The sequence below is a fragment of the Hydra vulgaris genome, chromosome 01 (genome assembly GCF_038396675.1).
Source record: "Hydra vulgaris chromosome 01, alternate assembly HydraT2T_AEP".
NCBI lineage: Eukaryota > Metazoa > Cnidaria > Hydrozoa > Anthoathecata > Hydridae > Hydra > Hydra vulgaris.
The window spans coordinates 32070001-32094000 of NC_088920.1; the positions used below are offsets into that span (position 1 = coordinate 32070001).

General features: G+C 25.4%; 1 protein-coding gene across 5 annotated transcripts in view; it reads left to right on the top strand.

Moving 5' to 3' along the window:
* Window positions 1-24000, top strand: part of LOC100214636 (uncharacterized) — a 125231-nt gene that overhangs the window by 79915 nt on the left and 21316 nt on the right. For 4 of the 5 annotated variants that reach the window (XM_065787911.1, XM_065787913.1, XM_065787914.1 and 1 more), the window contains 7 exons: window positions 3309-3532; window positions 7290-7582; window positions 14433-14683; window positions 14800-14835; window positions 15090-15125; window positions 16047-16162; window positions 19673-19703. In XM_065787911.1, coding sequence (XP_065643983.1) covers window positions 3309-3532; window positions 7290-7582; window positions 14433-14683; window positions 14800-14835; window positions 15090-15125; window positions 16047-16162; window positions 19673-19703 — 987 coding nt within the window. The remainder of the gene's footprint in view (window positions 1-3308; window positions 3533-7289; window positions 7583-14432; window positions 14684-14799; window positions 14836-15089; window positions 15126-16046; window positions 16163-19672; window positions 19704-24000) is intronic. The other variant, XM_065787912.1, reaches the window with a different exon arrangement.

Consider the following 24000-nt stretch of genomic DNA (forward strand, 5'->3'; position numbering starts at 1 on the left):
ATAAATAGTTAAGTAATGGGTTTTGCAATATTTTCCCAAGACAGTTCAGTAGACTATTATTTTAACCCAATTTTTATCTTTTTTATGAAAAATATAAAGCACATCACACACAAATAAAGTTTCATCTTATCTCACCCCACTCTCCCCTCTCTCTATATATAAAAGCCTCAAAGAGAGATTCTTATCTTTAACATATTCAAAAAACAGCTAATCAAGCTATATATATTCTTAGTAGTGTAAAATTAGTTTTATGTTCAGTTTATACTTTACATTGTAATTAATAATGTAAAACATAAACCTAATGTTGGATATAAAACTAATGTTACATTACTGAGAATATTTATATATTAGTTTGATCAGGAGTTTTTTTGAATGTTTTAAACCTCTCTTTGTTAATGACATTAACAAAAAGAAAACAACTCGAGTTAGACATTAACAGTTAATGCCTTATTTGAGTTTACCTGTATAATATTAAGTTGTCCAATACTATTTTAGATTTTTAGAAGTTTTTTACACTCTCCACTAGGCCATTTCAAAATTGTATATAAAAAAAATTTTTTTTGAATTTTAATTGGGCTACCCTCTAATTTAACGTGGTTTGTGGTCAGGAAAATAAGTTAAAAAATATAAACTTAAATAATGTGTTTTAGTGACTGCTCAAGAGAATTAAAGTTGTAACAAAAATGGTGAGAAAACAGTAAACATTCTTATCCCATAAGTTTGATTGAATATAAATGTTACAACATGTTTAAGTAAGTTATACAATGTGTTATTAAAGTTTACACAACAGTAATGAATGATCATTTGCTATTCTGCTTTAAAGTTTTTCTTTAATGGAATTGGTCATTTGGAACCTAGACAGAAAATAATGCAAGTCCAATTAAATCTTTGCTCAAATACCACATATGTCCTGTAATTTTCTTAATTGCAATTTCTGCTACCTTTTTGTCTACAGCAAGATAAGACCCAAGAGTTTGGAGTAGACAAAGGTCATTGTATGGAGCATCAAAACTGTTTGGAGCTTTAAGCCAGTCTTTCGCATAAATTGTTATAATCAAAAGACAGATACGACGCAGACCTTGTAGTTCATATGCTGTAAGTTTGAATTATCTACAGAAAATAATTTATTTTAAGACAGTATACTCCTTTTTCTCACCCACCTGTCAAAATGATAGGTACCTCGAGGGCTAAAATAAGTTACATCATCATTTTGACCCAGTGCGATTAGTGTCACTTCAATGAGCTCCAGGTAATCTTTTCATGGTTTATTTTTAAGGGAGAGATTCCTACGGAATTCCAGCTTCTTCTTCTGGTTTAGCCATACACTTTCACCAACTTTAAGTTCAGATTTGACTTCAATGTCAGAAGCCTCAATTGTACTGTATTGGGTATTGTCAATAAGTTTCTAGTGTTCCTTGTACACTATGTAGCTTTGGTGCTAATTTTTTATTTTGTTCAGTTTGAGTTTCAACAGGGTGGTTTTCTAATATAACAGTCTTTTTTGTCTTTAGCTGGCAATACTTGCTAAATAGCAGCTCCTCATCACCAGTTTCTTCATATTCTGAATCTTAATTTTTTTCAACCAATCCAGTCTTGGTATACTTGTTCACTTCAGTTGCCTTTTTTTTTGCAATGTTTTTCTTGAAATTGTCAATACACTCGCTTTTTTTCACATTCTTTGAATTATAAACCTTCCGTACCCATTACTATTTTTCTTTTTTCTTTTCAGTCTTTTAGAAACATTATATCCTATTGATTTTTTATAAGTCTGTCACAATCTGCATGGGCCACATCAAATAGCTTATTCAACTTGTTTATCAAATCAGTTTCCAATTTTAACTGTTTTTTTAGTTCTGCAAGACTTGTTCTTTCCTATTTTAAAATAAGAGTATACAATAATTTTAGTTAAGCAATAGCATTCTTTTTTTGTGTTGTTGGAACATTGGCAGTAAACCAAATTTGTTAAACCTCATCAATAGTATTAGAACAGTTTTGTGAATGTTCCATTTTTTTGTCTTTAGGTCATAAAAGAGGCGACATAGGACAAAACGAACGGTGGGCAAATAGCTTGAACAACTTAGTATATCTAGAACTGGTAATTGATGACCAATTAGCCACACATCAGTGTCACGTTTTAATTCTTTGACATATTGACTTTTATTTTTTTCACTAAAAATACAAATTATATACAAGGTATATGTTCACATAAAGATATAAATTTTTTGTCATTAATCAAATTTATTGAAACTTAGATAAATTGGCTTTTTTCCCTAAGGAGTGCCTAGATCTAGTTAAAACAAACATAGTTGTAAACAAAAATTAAATAGGCAAATTATACAAATGAGTTATTTTGTCAAATTTAGTAGATTAGTTGACAAAAGTGAATAAATTAAGTTAATTGAGCAGATAAATAAGGTTAATTAACTTAATGTTGGAATAAGGTCATGACATTTTCTAGAGTTTTTCATCAATTAACATTATTTAAGTACCTAGCCAATAAACTTTTCAAATTTTTTTTTTTTTAAAACTGGTCTACTCTCCACCAATGAATAAATTATTTTAATCTGGTGTTACACGTTCTGTTATTTTTTAAAACAGAAAGCAGGCATAGTTTAAAACTATGACTGCCTTTAACCCTTATTAGATTATCTTAAAATATATAAACATTAGAAGTTTCAAGTATCAACAGTATCTTTAAGGATCAATTTAACATTTTCTCTTAAGCCAAACAATTCTTGAAGACTTGAGTCTTCTAAAGTTAGGTCCTTAATATTTGATCTTAATATTAGCTACAAAGTGGGTACCTTAGACAACTCTTAAGTTATCTTTTTATAAGTTTATCATATTTCGTTGTGCTGAAGGCAATTTCTGAATCTTTAAATCTAACAAAGAAATCAACTATTGAAATAAGGTTTTGAGAACAGGCTGGTGTTTACTAATTGACTTAACTGACTTTCAAAACTTTGGTGCAAACTTTTTTTTTATGCTCACTGCACAGTCAATTGTGTCATTCTAAAGATCCTTACACTTTTATATAACAGGTTTTATTTAATTTATCACGTTTTTTATTTTATCTGTTTCTTGCAAATTATCTGATTTTTTATTTTTTTTTTTACAAAATTCAGTTGCTATGTGAATGGACAGTGATTGTCTTGCACTACTAAACAACCATAGTGTTACGCATCAGATATTTTTTTTTTTTTTTTAAATTAGTAATTATTTAAAAAAAATATTTTTGTTTATTTAATTTATTTAGACACATTGACTAAGTTTACATTTTATTTATATTTGGTGTTTAAATTATTCAGAAAAAAAGTCACAAAGTCAATTGATATTGGAAGGTGTGGAAAAAATAATTAAAGAAAACGAATATCTAAAGTTGAAAGAAGAAATCAAAAGTTATTTTGATATATTGAGTGAATCAGAAAATCAGATAAATGAAATTTTGATTAATTATACACCTGATAAACAAAACAGCAATCCAAAAGATACTGAAGAGTTTTTAAAGAAGAAACAAGGGATATTTGAAGAGGTAATTGTTTATAAATTTTTAAAGTTATCCACTGGTTTAGCCTCAGACGGATCTACATATATCTACATCTATCAAATATATATATATTTTTTAAGTGATCACACATTTTGAAATCTATAAATGTTTCTGGTCTTCAAATGATCAGTTTATTAAAAACCGTAAAAACTGATACTAATGAAAAAATAAAAAGATTGCAAAAATGGTAGCAGTTAAAGTAATACTTGCTAAGATCAGAAAAATATGTGTGGTAATTTAAAATATACTGAACTGAAGCTATTTGCATATTGTATGCAACAATAATATTTGATTTTTGAAAGGGGGAAACTTTAAAGAATTATTTATTTAATAAATTTAATGTTTTAAAATAAAAAAATTTTAATTTATAATAAAAATAATGATAAAAAGATGTTTTGAATTGTGTTATTAGAGTGTTTTTTTTTTTATAGTAATTTAAAGCAAAACAAAAAATTATATTTTGAAATATCTTTTTAATGTTTTTTTTAATTTGATTATCAATAAACAAGTTTCTAACTAAAAACATTTATATTTTTTTAAAAATTCTTCAAAGTCTTTCTTTATATTATTGATGCAAATAAAATTAAAAATAAATTATTTTTTGTATGTTTTTAAATTCCTCAGTCTTAAATTTAATTTAAATACCTGTGTTAGAGAGATACAAGCTTTTAGCATGCAATTTCAAGTCTTTATATGACCACACAAATGATATTTTGTTTTGACTATTCAACCACGGTTTTTAACAAATGCTCTGAAAAAATTGGTTTTTACTTACGTTGAAAATATAAATAACTTTGAAAGGTTTATCTTAACTAATGTTTTTACATAAGCAAAGCGATTTTAAATAAAGTAGCTAATGATTTTAAATTAAAGTATCATTGAAAGTTGCATAAATTTTTATTTATATTATTTAATTATATAAGATTTTTTTATAAGTAAATTAAAAAAAGTAAAACTTATTGAAAAAAAATTTAAGTTTTATAAGAGACAACTTTAAACAGCGACCATCTCTTTGATAAACTTGATATAAGAATGATTAAAGTTAATTAACTCAATAACTAGAAATATTTTATGGAAAAGAAAAGCCAAACTTTTTTAAAAGCTGTTGGAATTAATCAACTTTGATGTTAACTTGTGTTTTTATATTATTGAAACACATTTTATTAAAGTAACAAATCACTGCTAATAGTTTTTTACAAAAATATTAATAAATAATATGTATTTTTTTATGTTTATATAAGTATGTATTTTTTATTATTAATATCTTTAAATTAATAAAAAAAATTTCAAGTAACGGATTTAATTATTTTTTATGTTTATGTTACTGCAAAAAATTGTTAAGAATCTTTTGTTTAAAACTTTTATGTGTGCGCATTTGTTAAAAAATCGTTAGATGTAAGTTGTTACTTTATTTAAAAAGCTTTTTGCATAATATATTATAAAAAAATTAGTTAACACAAACGGTTCAAAGTTATTCAATCCAATCGTAATTTAAATATAAATTAGAAAATTATAATTTACACGTAAATTAGATAATCCTTATATCATTATAGTTTATTATTTATTTTAGTTAAGTTTTATATTTATTTTTTTTAATTTAGTTTTAGTTATGTTATTTTTATTTTATTTTTTTCATTTTTATTATTTTTTTACGAAGATTTGTTTGCTTCTTTTACGATAAATTTTTTTAAGCTTCTTTACCGTTAAGTTAAAAAATTTTTAACACATTTTTAAAATATATAAAACATATTAACAGCTGTGGTCAAGTTTTCAAAATAACAGAGTATTTCCATGGTCATATTATGATGTAAAATTGCATGCTTTCCTGGCCAAGCCTGTTTATATATATATATTTTTTTTTTATTGGATAAAAACTATTGAGTTTTTTGATAAAAGCATAGTTAATGGTTCTTAAAAAAATGAAAATTTAAAGACCAGAAGCATTTTCTGATATCTTAATTCAAAATCACTTAGTTTAAGCCTTTACACCATATACCATGATAGAAAGTTTAAATGCACTTATTTCTTTTAAGTATGCAATATACTACTTATTGGTGATATTTCTTTTAAATAACTTCCCGTATCCAGGCAGGTATGAATGTTTGTATTTTTTATTGGTGTAAAGTCATTCTACTCAATAATTTTCTTTTTTTTTTTTTTCTGCAGCTGCTATATCTAATTGTAGTTATTTTTTTATCTTTTTCACAAAAATAACTTTCTTAAAATCAAATGTCTTTTAAATATTGCCAGAAGTAAATTTAAAAAGGTGCCATCTGTTGCTTAGCTTCATTTTTTTCAGTTAACTATATCTCATAACTTATCTCAGTAGTTAGACTCTAAAGACTATTTAGAAATCTTTAAAAGTATCATTAGGTAAGTCTATTATATTCATGGGTCTGATCATATTAGTTTTCCCAAATGTAAGACAGAACCTTTTTTTGTAAAACTTTTCCTCTAATTTGACTGTGGAGTTTAATGGCTACACTCTTTCTGCCATTCCAGTTAAACAGTTTAATCCATTGTTAGACATCCTAATTACTATGGCCTCTGTTGCTAAAGTTATTTCTCAATTAAACTCTTCTAAGGCTTGTGGTTCAGACAACTTTCCTTTCATTGTCTTACAAAAGTTCTCTCTAAACTCTTAATTAAGTGCTTGGCTGAATCTTGTCTTTCTGCCTCATCTGTGACTTGAGAACACTCTGGCTCTTCTAACTATAGTCAGATTAGTCTTCCCTCTCTATTTATAAGCAAGGTCTTTAAATCTTTAATCAACAAATTTTTATCATCCTATCTTGATTCTTATCCCTGAAAATCATTACTAATTTCTATCTTTCTGTTCTTGGCTGACTTGCAAACTACTGTTACTGGAAGATTCTACTGTGCATTTGATGGCAGCGATGGAAGGGCTATTGCTCTGGACATATTAAAAGATTTTAATAAAGATAAAGGAGACATGCTGCTCTTCTCTCTAAGCTTGCTTCATATTTTGTATCTGTAAACATTTTTGAAAGTCTTAAATCATTTCTTTCTAAGTGCAGTATTATAGTCATCCTCACCCAACGTGGTATGAAAGGCCCATACTTTTCTTCATTTCCAGTATATTCTGAGGTATCCTAGTTAAAGTTTATAATTCTGCCTCAAAAAATAGTCATTTCATATATATATAGTAAGTATATAAGTGGTGTATAATCTTTTATTTATATATGCATATGCACACACATATATATGTATATATATATATATATATATATATATATATATATATATATATATATATATATATATATATATATATATATATATATATATATATGTACAGGCCTTAATTTATTTTTTTAAAGATCCCAGACAAAAGCCTGATCAAAATTTATTTTGGTCTGACAGTGTCTGATCAAATTTTATGGAACCGAGTTATGCAATCGAAACCTTTGTTATGATATTTAGTTTATTGAACGTCTAATGAAGTTAGAACGATCTAAACAATCGTATATATATATATATATATATATATATATATATATATATATATATATATATATATATATATATATATATGTATATATATGTATGTATATATATATATATATATATATATATATATATATATATGTATGTATGTATGTATGTATGTATGTATGTATGTATATAAATGTGTATATATATATATATATATATATATATATGTGTGTGTGTGTGTATAAAAGTATATATGTATGTATAAGTGTTTACATTTATGTTTTAGTATGACAGAAAATTGACAATTTTAAAAGCAGATGTTCAAAACTCTTTTAATTCGAATGATTGCTTGCAAAGTTTTTCTAAAATGCAATTTTATTTTGTTGCATCAATCCGCATAGAAATATTTGCTCTTCACCTAATTGGACTTTATGAATTAATTTTACCAAATAAACCATCTCTTATATTTAAAAGTGAATATGATATGGTATTTGGCAAGATAGAAAAAAAGAATAGTGACCGCCAAACAATTTTAAATTACTTGCTTAAACAAGAGAAACCCCAAGATGTCGGTAAATGGTAAGTTGTTTAATTTGAATTTTGTTAAATAAATAGGGACCACAGTATGTAATTGAGAATTTAAACAGCTTTATTGTTTTAAATGGTATCATAAAGTTGGCTGTTGTTCTTGTATTGTCTTTACTTTTTTATTTTATTTGAATTTACCTCCCAAGGCCATGAAGGCTGCTACAGCCAAGGACTCTACTAAAGTTGTAATTACAACCTTCTCCCAACTCTATAACTCCAAAAAACAAACCTTGATGAACAAGACTGCTGTGCAGAAAAACAAGTTGAGTGTGGTACTACCAGGGGAGGGTGAAGTGAGCGCTCTGCCACTACACTACTACTGCATTAATTATACCACTACACCACTACCGCATTACTAATATTGTTTTTAAAAAAAGTTTGCTATAAAATGTTCTGAAAAGTATGATTTAAATATTTATTTGAAATATATTTAGTGCATTCATTTGTTCCAGTAAGTTAAGCATGAGTAAAATTGTATTTGTCTTGAAGCTTGTTTTTGATGTAAGTAAAGTGGTTCTAATTTAGATTTGTGGGTACTACCTTAATTTTTCCTGCAGTTGCGCAGGCTGTCCTACTAGTTTGAACATAAAGGAATACACAAAACTATTACAAATTAATTTAAATAGAAAGTAGTACCTACATCAGTAAAAGTTTGTTTAAAGGTTAATTAATCAAAGTTGTCTTTTGGAAGTAGGTACACACTTTCTGTGATTTTCAATTTCTGGTAACACATTTTTTTTTTCTTTAATCTTTTGTGAGGGACAATAAAAATTCTTGCAGTTTTACTCCTTTCTCAGCATCATCATAAACAACTTAAATATTTTTTACAAGTTAATTGCTTTAAGATCTTTGTTCTCCTCCCATGTTTGCATTGCAGTTTTCAGCCATTCAGTGTTCACACCAAGGATTTTAAAAGCAATGAATTTTGTTCAATCAATTTTTGAATTTTTCGTCACTACAGGAAAGGTTAGTGCATCTTTTTCCAGCACATTGGTAGGATTGGAGTTTTGTAACAATATTCTTCTTTTTTTTCATTTTCAGACGATTTTTTAAAAAACAATAAAAAAAGACTGCAATCACCTTGGTTAAATACCAGTAATGATTTTTAAATATTCTTGAGGTCTTTTCTCCTTGTTGACAACTTTTAAGTCTTGCAACTCATTGAAAAGCTTCAAGTCATTGAAAGAAGCGTCAACTACAATTAGGTATGCTAATCAGTGCTTGACATACACAAAAACATTAAAATGACATATATCTCTCAGTTTCACAATAATTCCCTCATTAGAGCTCATGAAACTCTAAAGAAGTACATTTTAGCAGCGTATATCACAGAAAACATGCATCTTGTATGATGAAAAGTCTCCCTTTTGCGCCAATATATACCTCTATCTAGAATTTCCCTAAGTAAAATAAACATAAGTCCTGTGCTTTCCTTGTAATCATCTTTTAGTAAAAAATCTTGAGCTGCTCTTTAAAAATAGGCAGAACCTTGCTGTAGCTTCAAATTTCTGACTTTACCATCTAAGCATTTGAAGACATCCTTGATATATTTAAAAAAATAAACATTATAAGTTATAATTTTTAAAAAATTATAAACAAACTAAGTTAAAATTATAAGTTAGCTAAGTTAAAATAGTTTTTAAACAATCATATTTTATAACTAAGACATATTAAGTTTGAATTATTTATATTTTATTAGCAACCATGTGTTAGTTTGATTTTTAAGATATGAAAAGATATATCTAGCAATTATAGCTTTGAAGCAATTTTTGTTCATTGCTTTTTTCCTTGATAAATGTTTTGACAGCCATTACAGCATAACTGCTTGATTAATACTTCGGAACAACATCCTTAACAACTTGAGTGTGTTTTTTCAATACATATAGTGACCACATATTCGAAAATTTGATAAATGCTTCTGAAATAACCCTGAAAGAAATAATGATAACTTAGAGAATTATCAAACTATCAAATAATATATGTAATCCATATAAAATCCATATAAAATAAGAAAATGCAATTAAATCGGTGTTTAAAGTCAAAGTACATTTTGTATCATATATAGTGTACTTTCCTGTAACTTATAGATTACAAAAAAGTATTCAAAACCATTTTCAAACCTAGTTATCAAAATCAATGATTCCAATAAAACAGCAAAATTCCATGTTACTTTTTTATTAATAATTTATAGTCTAAAAGTCATGTATTTGAATATATATATTTGTTACATAAACAACAAAGAACAGGTAGAAATAGAAACTATTTGACTTTGGCTTCTGGAATTAATGCTAATAGAATCCAGAACAACAATAATAACAGTAATAATAATAAAAATATTAAGGATAATTATTATTATTCTTATGTTTGTAAAATTGATTAATAAAAAAAGAAGACAAATAAAATGCAATTATAAAATATAAAATCACAAAAAAAGACATATATGAATAATTAATAAGTTTTCTACAAAATAATTTGCTCAGTATATATATTGATATATATATGTGTATATATATATATATATATATATATATATATATATATATATATATATATATATATATATATATATATATATATATATATATATACATATATATATATATATATATATATATATATATATATATATATATATATATATATATATATATATATATATATATATATATATATATACATATATACACTTCAGTGTCTCCTTAACTGTCAACTTATGTTTGATAAGTATTTAACTTCAAATCTTGAAAGTTTACTAAATTAAAACCATATTTCAACAGTAAATAAAGAGTATTTTATATTTATATATTTTATATTAAATATTTCATACTGTGATGTAACACATCACAGTTTGAAATATTTTGAATTACATTTATGGTAATGAATGTAAGCCAATTTTATAAAACACTTTGATAAATGATCTTGATCTTGAATAAGTGACATACAGTTGTCCATATACAATACAAGGCTCTACAAATAAACAATAATTTATTAAAAGTTTTAAAACAAACATTAATGTGTTGAATAATTAAAATAAGGATAACTGAACGTTACAAAAAAAAAATTTTTTTGTAACGTTAGAAACAGTTTAAAATTAACTGGCGTCAGCAGTTGAATGACTTCTTTCTTGTTTATGTAAAAATATAAAAAGCAGAGATTTAGTTTTCACAGACTGCCTGTTATCTAAATCAATTCCGCCATTTAAAGGTGAACATTGGTACCTCTGTATTTCAAGAGCTTTGCGCACTTTCCAATTTCCGATTAAATTTTTTGTTTCAACTTTAATTGTTTTTATGTTTTCCCACTTTATTTCTTGTGAGCAAAAGTTATTATGGGTGGCTATTGCAGACTGATAATGTTTCCCCTTGTTTAAACTTTTTAGATATTGTTGTGTTCGAGTACTAATTTTAAGTTTAGTTTTGCCTATGTATCTCTTTGAGCATTTGCACCCAATTAAATAAGTTCCGGGTTGACTGTTATGTGGCAATTTAGTTTTGTTTTTTGACGTTAGTAATGTTTTTAAATTTTAATTTGATTTGAAGACCACTCTATAGCCAGCTTTCCCAAATATCTTCTTTTGTTTTGGGGATAATAATGATATTCATGGTAACAATACGATTTTGTTGATTTTTAGGGACTGTTTATTTCCATTAAAGTTTGCAATCCATTAAGTTGGCATATGTTGTACCCATTTTCGTTAAACATTTGAATAAGGAAATTAATGTCGTCTTGTATAATTAAGTTACTGCATATACAGTAGCATGCAAAAGTTAAGAAACACCAACTTTTATTCAGTTTTTACTTAACTTTTTATCAGCTTTCATAAATAAGCTGAAATTTTTACCAAATACGCTCTATATTATTTTAATTTCAAATACAAACCACAAAAGTTTTAAAGTTGAACGGTTAATTAACATTTAATTGTTTTTTTGAAAAAGCTTCCATGCAAAAGTTTAGAAACAATTGAATTCAATCAATATTTATTTAAAAAAAGCTAAAACTTTTATTAAATTCACAAAATAACAATTTTTTAACAATAAAATAGCTTTAATAAAACTCTTAGTATATGGTGGCATATTCATTTGCCTTTAAAACAGCATCACAGCAACGAGGCATTGAACCTACTATTTTAATGAGTACATCCTGAGAAATATTATACCAACATTCCTTAATCAATGCAAATAAATGATCTTTATTAGTTGTTTTTGTACCAACTAGCTGCCGGTCAATGTACTCCCAAAAATGCTCAGTAGGGTTGAGATCTGGGCTCTGTAAAGGCCATTCAAGAACTTTAATTTTTTGTGATTCAAAATATTCCTTAACAGATCTGGCACAATGCTTTAGATCATTATCTTGTTTTAAGATCCATTTGCGAGTCATTTTATACTTTGCATGTGACAGAATAACATTCTTTATGATATCTAAATTAATTCTCTGGTCCATAATACCTTCTCTGGTCCATATTACCTATTTTAGATTAAAATTGGCTCCTACTAGGCACCTAAAGTACACCTAATTCCATCACTACTGAACAGCATAAACTTTGATTCACCAGAAAAAAAGACTTTTTACCAGTCATTAACTGAGCAACTAATATGATCTTTTGCAAATTTTTTTCTTTTTTTATAATTTCTTGCAAATATTAGCGATTTCTTAACTGGACAATGGCCATACATATTATTTTGTTATAATTGACGTTTAGTTGTATCAACATTACAGTCTATGTCATGAAACTGATACATAAATTAATTAAGTTAGACAGCAGTCTTCTGAGGATTATTTTTGGAATACCTTACTAATAGTTTATTAGACTTTTCAGTTCTTCCAGAGGTCTGCCAGGTCTTTCAGAGTGAGGTTTGCTTTCAATAGTTTAGCACAGACAAAATCTTTTCATAATGTGACTTATTCCTGGTTTAGAAACATTGTAAAATTCAGAAATCTTCCTGTAAGTCATTTTATTTTCCACAGCTTTTATAATTAATTCCTTTATTTCCTTTGAAACTTCCTTAGCTTTTCCCATGCTTTTAATAATTGCTAAGTAATTGAATTATGAAATTTTTCAAATATTTTGGCAATTAGTTATATTTCACTGCCTTTGAAATATCTCAAAGTAATTAAATTACTAAACTTCACAAATACTATGGCCTTAAATTTTGCTTTTGTTTACAAAAACATGATTTTATTGCAGAGTATGATACTGTTTCTAAACTTTTGTACGGAAGCTTTTTCTAAAAAACAATTAAATGTTAATTGACCATTCAATTTTACAACTTTTGTGGTTTGTATTTTAAATAAAAATAATATAAAGCACATTTAATAAAAGTTTCAGCTTATTTAATAAAAGTTCAGCTTATTTATGAAAGTTTGTGAAAAGTTATGAAGTAAAAACTGAAAAAAAGTTAGTGTTCTAAACTTTTGCACCCTACTGTAGAGTAAGCCCTGTGAACGTAACCTTTAAATATTGTGTTTAGAATCTTAGGGTTATTATTTGAGTGAGGTTTAATTTGGATATTAGTAATGGCTCCTTTTCTGTAAACTTTAAACTCCTAGTTTCCTTTGCTGTTATTTATTGTGTTTAAATTGAGGAAGTTTAGAGTTCTGATTGTATAATGTATCGCAGGCTGTTGTTTGTTTTAGATAATTAGGAGTTGTTCTGCTTCTTGAGTGTGGTATTATTAGAAATTTTTGCTGGTAACCATAAACCAGCGAAAATTTTTAATAATGTATTGTTAATTGTATTAAGAGAGTTCGTATGAATTGGTACTTTCTTATTAATATAATACTCTTATACACAATGTCAACACTAAATATATATATATATTTTTTATTTATTTATATATATATATATACATATATATATATATATATATATATATATATATATATATATATATATATATATATATATATATATATATATATATATATATACATATATATATATATATATATATATATATTAACAAACATTTTCACATATTAGATAAACACAGGCTTATAAAACTAGTTTTAACAAATTAAATAACTTTAAGAAATATTTAGTTAATTTTAGCAATCAAATAGTTTTAATAGTCAAGATGACGTATACATATATATATATAATACTATATGTTTAATAATTATTACATTACATATATAATGCATATTAAACTTTCTAAATCTTATTTTGTTAAACATTAAAAAAAAAACATTAGAAAGATTTAAAAAACAGAAGATAAAATAAAATATAAAAAGAAACAGCCTGCTCTATTTTACTCTATAAAGCTTTTTGAAAACAAAAGTTTCTTGAATTAATAACATTGTCTTTTTTTTATGTATGGAAAACTTAAAAAAACAATCATTATTTCAATTATAATCTAGTTTTATACAAACTATACTTATAAAAATAGTTGTTATTTTGTTATAAAGGAAAGGACAATTCTATGGGGGTTAGGATGTAGTGATGTTGGTTACCTTCCCCCCTCCCCTCTCCCTCCTCCTTTTCCAACTAAGGCAATTTTCAATTTTGTTGTCGGTTTTTTGAGGAATATAATCAGTTGGGCGTTTGACATATTTCAGTTGATTGATTTTTAGTTTTGAGGCTCTTTTTTTTTTTGCAAGCAGTTGGCATCTTTAAAGTGTTTGTCCTCCCTCCCCCACTCCCCCTCCTTCCCCCTTTTTTAATCCTAGAATCACCCTTATTAAACAATGTAAATAAAGTTTTTATTAATTGTTGTTATAAAAACTTCACACCTGTTTTTATGATGATTTATTGTTAAATCATTTTCTATGAGCATATGTGTGCATGGAGTGATAAACAATAAACGATTCAAAAGAAATTTACTAAACATGTCTTTTGTTTTAGGAAATGTGTTGCAGAATACTATAAATATCCTGGTAAATTTGAGTTCATTGATATCTTTGTTAAATATTCTACGAAGAACATAAAACCAAATACAGAATTTGTTGTTATTGTTTTGAATGACAATAAATTTACTAAATACTCTGAATTTTTAATAAAAGAAAATGAAGTGAATAAAAATGTTGTCCTTGAAGATTTTGGAAAATCAAAAATTAAATCATGGATAACTGAAATTAGATGGGTCTTTGTTCCACGTAAGTTTTTATTTCTTTGTACTTTTTATTAATTTTAAACTGAACATTTTTATTCTTTATTTTACTTGTTATGGTTTAGTTTTTCAATGTATCTTTACATATATTACATTTTTTAGCAAAATGTAAAGTGACTTTGTATCCTTTTAGCAAGGGTTAGTGTTTATATTGGTTTCATTTGTTATTATATTTCTTTATTAGTGCCATTATTATTTAGTTAATTATTGTTTCATTTAACAACCAATTTTTTACATGTAAATTTTTTTATTTTTAATCCAAGTTTAACACATTCATATTTATTCTTTATTGTTATTGTTGTAGTTGTTTTTTTTTTTTTGTTTTATCTTTCTTGTTTTCTTTTCTTTTATTATATTTTTTGTTTTATCTTTTCTTTTATTATATTTTGTAGAAATAAAAAGTTATAAAATGACATCTGATAGAATAGGTTAGTTTTTTATTAGTTTTGTTCATTATTTTATTTATTACTTTGTTTGTTCATTTTTTTCGATAACTTGTTATTTTATTTAGTGACCTACTTGTTCCATTACAAATTTTTCCAGTTAGTTAACTTTAATTACTTCAAAGTAATTTTAATAAATGAAAATTAAATTTTTATTTATAGTTTCAAAATTTCAAAGTTTTAAATTTCTACACAGTTTTTTGCTTATTTTTTTTAATTTATTTTGTTTATTTTTTATTTTTTTGTTGTTAAATGTTACATTTTAATGAATATATTTATATTTTTAAATTTTTTATTTAAAATTTTTATATTTTAAAATAATAAATAATATATATATTTATATTTTTGAATTTTTTTCAAAAATCTAAATAAATTTTTGTAATGTTTTAGTTCTTTAATGGCACTCTTTAAATAGAGATTTCATACAGATATATTGAAAATTTTATTTGTAGCTTATTATTCAAATTAAATAAGTGTTTCCAAAAGTACAACCTCAATGTTAAAATGTTTTTATTTATTATCTATTATGTTGTAAACAAGTTAAGTTTATTAATCGACTTGTTGCTTTTATCAAATATTTTATTATGTTTTTGATTTTCTTTATAAAATATTTATGAAATTATTGCATTAAACTTTTTTTTAATATAATTATTTTCAACAAAATAATAAAACTTAATATAATAAATGCATAAGATAACTTCAAAATTTGAATATTACAGAAAACCTTTTCATACAAGTCTCTTATATTTTTTGATCACACACATCAATAATCAAGGCTTATACTAAGGATTGCAGTATAAAGCAATTAGGTTATTGGCGCTATCAAAAGAAAAAAAGTATGTTTTTGTTAATAAATTATTTGTTTATAAAGACTTTTTTTTAATATTAATTGATACACTTGTTTAGAAATTATGGGTCCAACATTTATCAAAGTACCTAAAGTAAAATATGAAAAGTTATCTATCGAAAGAAGTAATGAACTTTCTGGAGAATACTTTCGTATTTGTCAAAAGAATAAAATGGTATTCAATAAAAGTTATTTTCTATTTCTGGAATTATTAAAATATTTTGTTTTAAGGAAGACATCAAAAGCAAATTTTTTTTTTTATAAGCTTCTTATAGTTGAGTAGGTATTATTTAAAGAATTAATTGACTTGAAGAGAGTAATTAATATATATGTTGTTTTAGAATAATATATTCTTACTACAACAAATGAAAGATGTAAATAAATTTCTTTGTTAATGCAAATGTTGTCTTTTTAATAGTTGACATTTTGTGTATTTTCTTAAAAAAAGTCTTTCTTCTAGTTATTGTATTTATAAAACAGTGTATAATGTTATAACAAAAATGGAATGGAATATCTATCTGTGTTGACATTTTTTTTTTTTTTTGAGTTCTGTATACATTGTAGTTTTCGATAAATCCAAAAACTGAAATGTACACAGAAAAGTATTAAATACTGTACTGTAGGGTAATCTGAGACAAAGTGAGACACTTTTTGGGAGAATGTTCATAACTTAAGAAGAATCTCGTTTTACAACAAGAAATTTTGCAGGTCACTAGCATATTATTTTTCTAATGATCTTATAAGATTTGTGATTATAGGTTGTTGCATTCGTGCATACTTCAGTTTAAAATGGCACCAACTGCCCTCTTAAGTTTTACCCTTAAAGGTAAATGTTTGGATACCTAAATACATAAGAGGAATTATCAGGTATGGTGGTGGAAATGTGCAATTGCTTGGGGCTGCTTTTAAATGAATAAATAGCATGATGGATCAATTTGTTTATCATTATATTCTTGAAGAAATGATAGTTCCTCATGCTGATAAAAATATGCTTCTTTTATGAATATTTTAACAAGAAAATTACCTGAAACACATGTCTTGCAACAAATAAAATTGACGTAATGAAGTGGCCAGCTTAATCGCTTGATTTCAATATTCTTAACTTTTTCTAAACTACAAAGAGCTCTTCAAAAATGCTGATACAAAGCTAATGAAGCCATGTGAAATTAGATCGCACAAGAAAAAATTGATAAACTTATTAAGTTTAAAATTTTTTTATATTTTATTGTTTAAAAGATGTACTACGATTCTAAAAAGTAGTATAGCAAGGTGAGCGCGTGCCGTCGCACCCCTTGTTTGTCCATGTTTAAAGTAATTTTTTCAGACACACTGACCACATCAGTTCACATCCTTTAACTTTTTAAGTATTTCCGCAATTTGCAACAAAAAGCTAATCATATCTATTGAGAAAAAAACGGTTGTAAAAAATGAAAACAAAATTGTAACAAAAGATCAAATTTTAGTTAAATAAATTTAATTATTCAAAATAAAATAAAAATTTTATAAAACTTTTATACAACTTTTGTATTCTTTATTTTAGGGTGGTTGTCATTTTTAGCTACCGAATTTACGTTGAGCAAAAAAACATGTTTTATATCAATTTAACAACAATTGAAAGTTTTGATATGTAGATTGTTTACAAATTTTATCAGTTTGTTTAATTAAGAAATAATAACTATGTAGGCTAGAACTATGAGAAATTTTGTTAATTTTTTTCTTACGTTTATTCGCATTCACATCTTTTTGCTTTTAAAAATGTTGTTACTATATTTGACATTTTTTCTCAATGCTTATATAATAGGAAAATAAGAAAATAAATTTATTTGTTTTTTATTCATTTTTTAAAAATATTATTTAAATAATAAATTTTGTAGTGACAGAAAAAATTAAATAAAAAGATGGCTTGGTTTCTTATGTAAATGTATTTACCACTTTTGATGCCTGTCTTAAATGGCTTCCTTTATATAACACAAATTTCAATATTAATACAAAATGCCAAATATTTATGCCAATATTAATACAACCAAATATTTTATACTTGAATATTAGTATTAATGACCAAAAAAAATTTTAACAATAAAATAGGAATTAGTTTTCTTGCTTAAAACTAATTCGATAAAAACAGTTAAGTTTAACAAAATCATTTGAAATATGTCCAAAAAAAATTGTCCACATTTCTAGTGCAAATAGTAAAGTGTTTACTTAAAATACTGACTGACAAAAGGCGCAAATAAATTGTATTTTATATAAAAAATTTCGTATTTGTAAAAATTGTATTTTATATAAAAAAAGTCGCAAATAAATTGTATTTTATATAAAAAATTTATTTTCGTTATACTTTTATCTTTTTTTTCCTTGACTTCTATCAATTTTGGTAGCGGAAAATAACAAATATACTGACTGACAAAAGTCACAAATAAATTGTATTTCAAAAACAAAAGTTATTTTCGTTAGACTTTTATCTTCTATTTTCCTTGACTTGTATCAATTTTGGTAGTGGAAAAGACAAACGCCCTTTAAAAAAAAAAAAAGTAAATATAAAAGGTATATTTAATTTTTTTTTTGGTTTATTTAGATTTTTTATTTCATATAGTATTTGTTTCCTTGCTTCAAGTATTGCTGATTTAATCTTTATAGTTTCTTATAGCTTTTTTTGTGCTGCAAATTCTTAAAATGCTTACTATATAAAAACATGGTCAAATTGTCTAAAAAAAATACTTTAAACATGGGTGGACAAGGTGTGCGATTGCACATGCTTCCCGGGAAGGCTTGTGTAGGATATTATTAGATTATTGGTTTTAAATTTTTTCAGGATTTATAAAGTGTATTAATTTAGTGTGTGATTACACACTGGCTCTCATTTATCAGTGCAAAAGTTGCTACATTTCTATATTAAAATATCAATAAATGCCAAATAATCTGTTTAATAGGGTTATGACTTTTTTCGACCTCATGCTCCTGTACTGCAGTTTAATGAACTTTTACCTAAAAAACACAAAAAGAACTATTATTTGCATATCTTTTGAAAAAAAGTTCACCCCGCCATTGAAAAATTGATTTTATGTCATAATCAATTTTTTAATGGCGGGGTGAACTTTTTTCAAAGGATATGCAAATAATAGTTCATTTCATGCTTTTTAGGTAAAAGTTCATCAAACTACAGTACGGGAGTATAGGGTTGAGAAAAAAGTCATAACCCTGCTGTTTAATCATGTTTAGTTAGTTGCGTTAAGTCATTAAGACATAAATCTTTTCCTTATATTTATATCAATAATTTGATTCAAATTTTGCATAGATACTCTTGCTTGATGACAATACAATATTCAATAATTAGTTTTGCTATAAGTCAATTAATTTAGTTAATTTTAATTAGGTTTATTTTTTTATGGAAAGAAGATTTTTAAAATAAGTATATTAATTGTTTTCGTATGTATATTAATTGTTATGTACGTTAAGCTTATTTGGGTAAGGTGTTGATTTTGTAAATGGAATGTGTGTGGTTCGCAACTTGCCTCATCCTAAATTATTTTTTTTTACATACGCATACAGCCAAGTGTTAATAAAAAAAATATAATATCAGAAAAAATTTATTGTAAAATTTGTGTTTTAATAACATATAAAAGCATTGGGTTTTAAAAATTCTTTTTTAACTTTACTTGTTTTACTTTATTTTTTTTATTTTTAGAAAGGAGCTTGCTTTCAAATTGAAACAAAAGGTTGTTTTATTTTTTTTTTGTTAGACAAAATTTAAAATAATTGAGTTATATGTTGGATAAAATTTATAATATTGTTGTTACTTTATTTACTTGTTTTCTAAATTTTCTATTACAAATTCAGTTATGCATTGCATCTAAAATGAACTTTTAATATGGTAAGACAGTTTAAAGTACAATATAATGATATGAATACGTAGCTTGTTGCTATAGGGTATCATGCACTATCTATAAAGGAGTTGAGTTCTTCAGTAAACATAAAACATTATTATAGTACCTTAAAATATAAAGCATAAAATAACCACCTAACTGTTTCAATCTTTCTTTCACAAATATTCTGGTCTTTGAAGTAACTTTTTATCTGTTCAGTTCTTTCAAAAAAAATTTTAAAGTCCACATCTAAATCTACTTTTATGAAATTAATTTGAATCTCAGTGTTAATGGCTTAAATACTTTGATTCATAAAGACTCCAATAGTCACATGCTTGATCCTATTATTACACTTCTTATTACTAACTTATGACTGAGATTCTGTTTGTGATTTCTTTTGTGATAAACCAGAAAGGAATATATTTTGTCTCTTTGCTGATAGTTGCGCCTCCCTTGTAATTTTCTGGATTTAAGTAGGCATTTAAGCATGGGAGTCTTATTTCTTTTTGTCAGTTTAAAGTCAAGCTTCACTCTACCTGTGGTTTTCCTTTTCTTGAGCAGCTTGTAATTTTAATAGTAGTAATTTCTTTTTCACAAAATCAGCTCTCTTAAAAACAAACGTCATTTTATCATTGCAAGAAAAAATGCAAAAAGGTGCTGTCTGAAACTAAGTTCTGATTTTTCCAGATTACTAAATCTTGTATTTTATCTGAGAAATAAAAATCTAAAATATGTATTATTTCTAATTCAAGGGTCTAGTTTTATTCTATTATGTATATTTCTCCCAAGGATAGTGCAGAACTATTTGCAATAACTTTTCCTCTAATTCATCTCTTGAATTTAATGGCTTCACTTGTTATGTCACCCCAGAAAAACAAGTTAATCAATTGATGAACATCCAAATCTTTCCTGTTTTTGTTGCTAAAATTGATTTTTATTTAAACTCTTCTATAGCTTGTATTTCTGACAATACTGGTGTCATGTTTATGTTTTTGACAATACTGGTGTCATGTTTATGTTTTAAAACAAGTGTGGAGTATTGCTAGATCAACTATCTTTAAGCATGCTGCTACATCAACTATCTTAGAGCCTGCGGCTACAAGGAATTATCACTACATTGACTGAGGGCTTGGTTTGGGCAAGCAATCTATCAATTTTAGTTTACGTATATATATATATATATATATATATATATATATATATATATATATATATATATATATATATATATATATATATATATATATATATATATATATATATATATATATATCTGTGGCCATTGGTTAGTATATGATAAGTGCAAATATGACAATTTGTAGGACATGAGTTTGAAAATTTGATTTTGTTGCCATTAATCGCGTAATAATGAAAAGTGAATTATTTTTAATAGAAAAATAAATTACTTTTTTTTAAAACTACAGCAAATGTATAAATATATATATATATATATATATATATATATATATATATATATATATATATATATATATATATATATATATATATATATATATATATATATATATATATATATATATATATATATATAGGGGGAAGTGGGGTAATATGGGATACTTAATTTTAACGACTTATAAAAATGAAATTTTAAAAATTAATGTTGTTGCTAATAGTCAGTTAGTTCAATACCTATCAAATATCAATTCTGTAAAAGATGAGTCTAAAAGCTTCAATACACTTTGAGAAAATTTAATAAACAGAAAATGTTTGGGTATCCCATATTACCCTCAAGGGTAGGGTAATATGGAACACCTGATCAATGTCAGCTAAGGATGGTAATAAGTTATGCAAGATCTTATAAATCAATGAAACAAAACAAAAATTTATAAAAAAAAAATAAAAACAGCTTTAATATTACAAAAAAAAGAAAAGATTAATAAAAAAGAATTTCAATTTTTAATCGCTGTCAATGCGTAAATCACATTTAAATTCGTCTTCATCAGCCCCTGCACATTCTGTGTGGGCCCATTTTCTGCAAGTTTGCCATCTTCCGAGAATAAGCCAGTACAGTATATGCATGGAGTGTCATTATCAACCATTAACGCACTCGTCATTGTTGCGCCTGTTTGTTTTGACTTTTTATTTTCGGCTGAAAAAAGTTTATTTTTCAATTTTGATTTTCCTTTTGTCTTTTCATTTTTTTCAGACTTCTCACTAAGCGATTGTTTGTAAGGGGAACTTGTCAGCAGTAAATCCCTTACGCCTTCTGGTTCTGTTCACCCTTTCTTTGGCTACGGGGTAAGAACTAATGTCACTAGCCAACATGAGTGTATCACTAGAGGTGCTGGCCACTGGCGGATGTTGCGATTGAATGGTTATCTCACTTTCAGGGGCAGGCATTTCTGTTGTTTCTGCCGCCTTAAACTCCCACTCCTTAAATACATTCCTATTCACTGGCCAAATTCCAGTCTTTTCATATCCCATATTACCCCCATTTAGGTATCTCATATTACCCCACTATATAGCACACTTCTAATTTTTTTTTTTTTTTATGTACCACATGGAATGGACAACCCTTAAAAGGTATTTTATGTTTAATAATTGGTCAGTTACTAATTAAATTCTGAATATAGTAAGATAGTTTACCTTTTTAGACTATTTTCGCCTCCTATAACAAAGTTGATGTTATGTAAGGTTCACTGGTGAAAACTTGCAAGATTTTTTTCAGACGCAAATAATTCGAAAGAGAACAACTTATACTTGCGGAAGTAACCTCCTGACATTAGCCTCGTTTTCAATTCAACAAATATTTTATAGCACTGACCTATAAGTAGATAATAGGGGTATCCCATATTACCCGACTTTCCCCTATATATATACATATATATATATATATATATATATATATATATATATATATATATATATATATATATATATATATATATATATACATATATATATATATATATATATATATATATATATATATATATATATATATATATATATATATATATACATATATATATATACATATATATATATATATATATACATATATATATATATACATATATATATATATATACATATATATATATATATATATATATATATATATATATATATATATATATATATATATATATATATATATATATATGTATGTATATATTTATTATATTACATTTTTGCTCTAATCTGACCAGCATCAGTTTTTAGCTGAAGCTGATTGGGTCAATTAAATCAGCTTGAGACCTGATTGTAAGAGAAGTTATTTGGGTTGTGGAGGAATTACTCCATAATTAAATTATATAAAAAATAATGTAAAAAATCAAGTAAAATTCAAAAAATAATTTTTTTAATATCGTTTAAACAGCATGCTGTAGCAGTTGTTGGAGTACCTGCCACATGGAAGCGTGCATTTCACATATTTTATAATTTAATAACAAAAAGAATATGATCATGATACATTTAATATGGTAAGACAGTTTAAAGTACAATATAATAACAATATAATAGGGTATCATGCACATCTATAATTGAGTTGAGTTCTTCCGTAAACATAAAGCATTATTAAGTACCTTAAAATATAAAGCATAAAAACATGATATATTTAATAACAAGAAGAATATGATCATGAATATTTAAGAAGAATATGATCATGATAAACCAACCATTAGGTTGGTTTATCATGATCATATTCTTCTTTGTTATTAAATTATAAATATGTGCAATGCAGTTTAGAAAAGAAACTTGTCTTGGTTTATATTTTTGCAGCATCAAATCAGATTATTTACTAAAAAGTTTATAAAATTATTTAATATCAGGAAAGAAAGCTGTTACTGTAATTCAAGATATATACTTGATCTACTATTGAATGACTTTTCAGATTCAGATGATCTACTATTGAATGACTTTTCAGATTCAGATGATCTACTATTGAATGACTTTTCAGATTCAGATGATCTACTATTGAATGACTTTTCAGATTCAGATGATCTACTATTGAATGACTTTTCAGATTAGGAACATGTGATGCAACAATTCAAGATGTTGATGAAAAGATAACGGCTAAACTAACCAATAAAGAGTGAAAATTTGTTAAAACACTAAAAATATAGTTCTTTTAAGCTGGCTAAAAAGTTTTTTGAAGATCAAAAATAAGTTACTATTAGCTGTATGT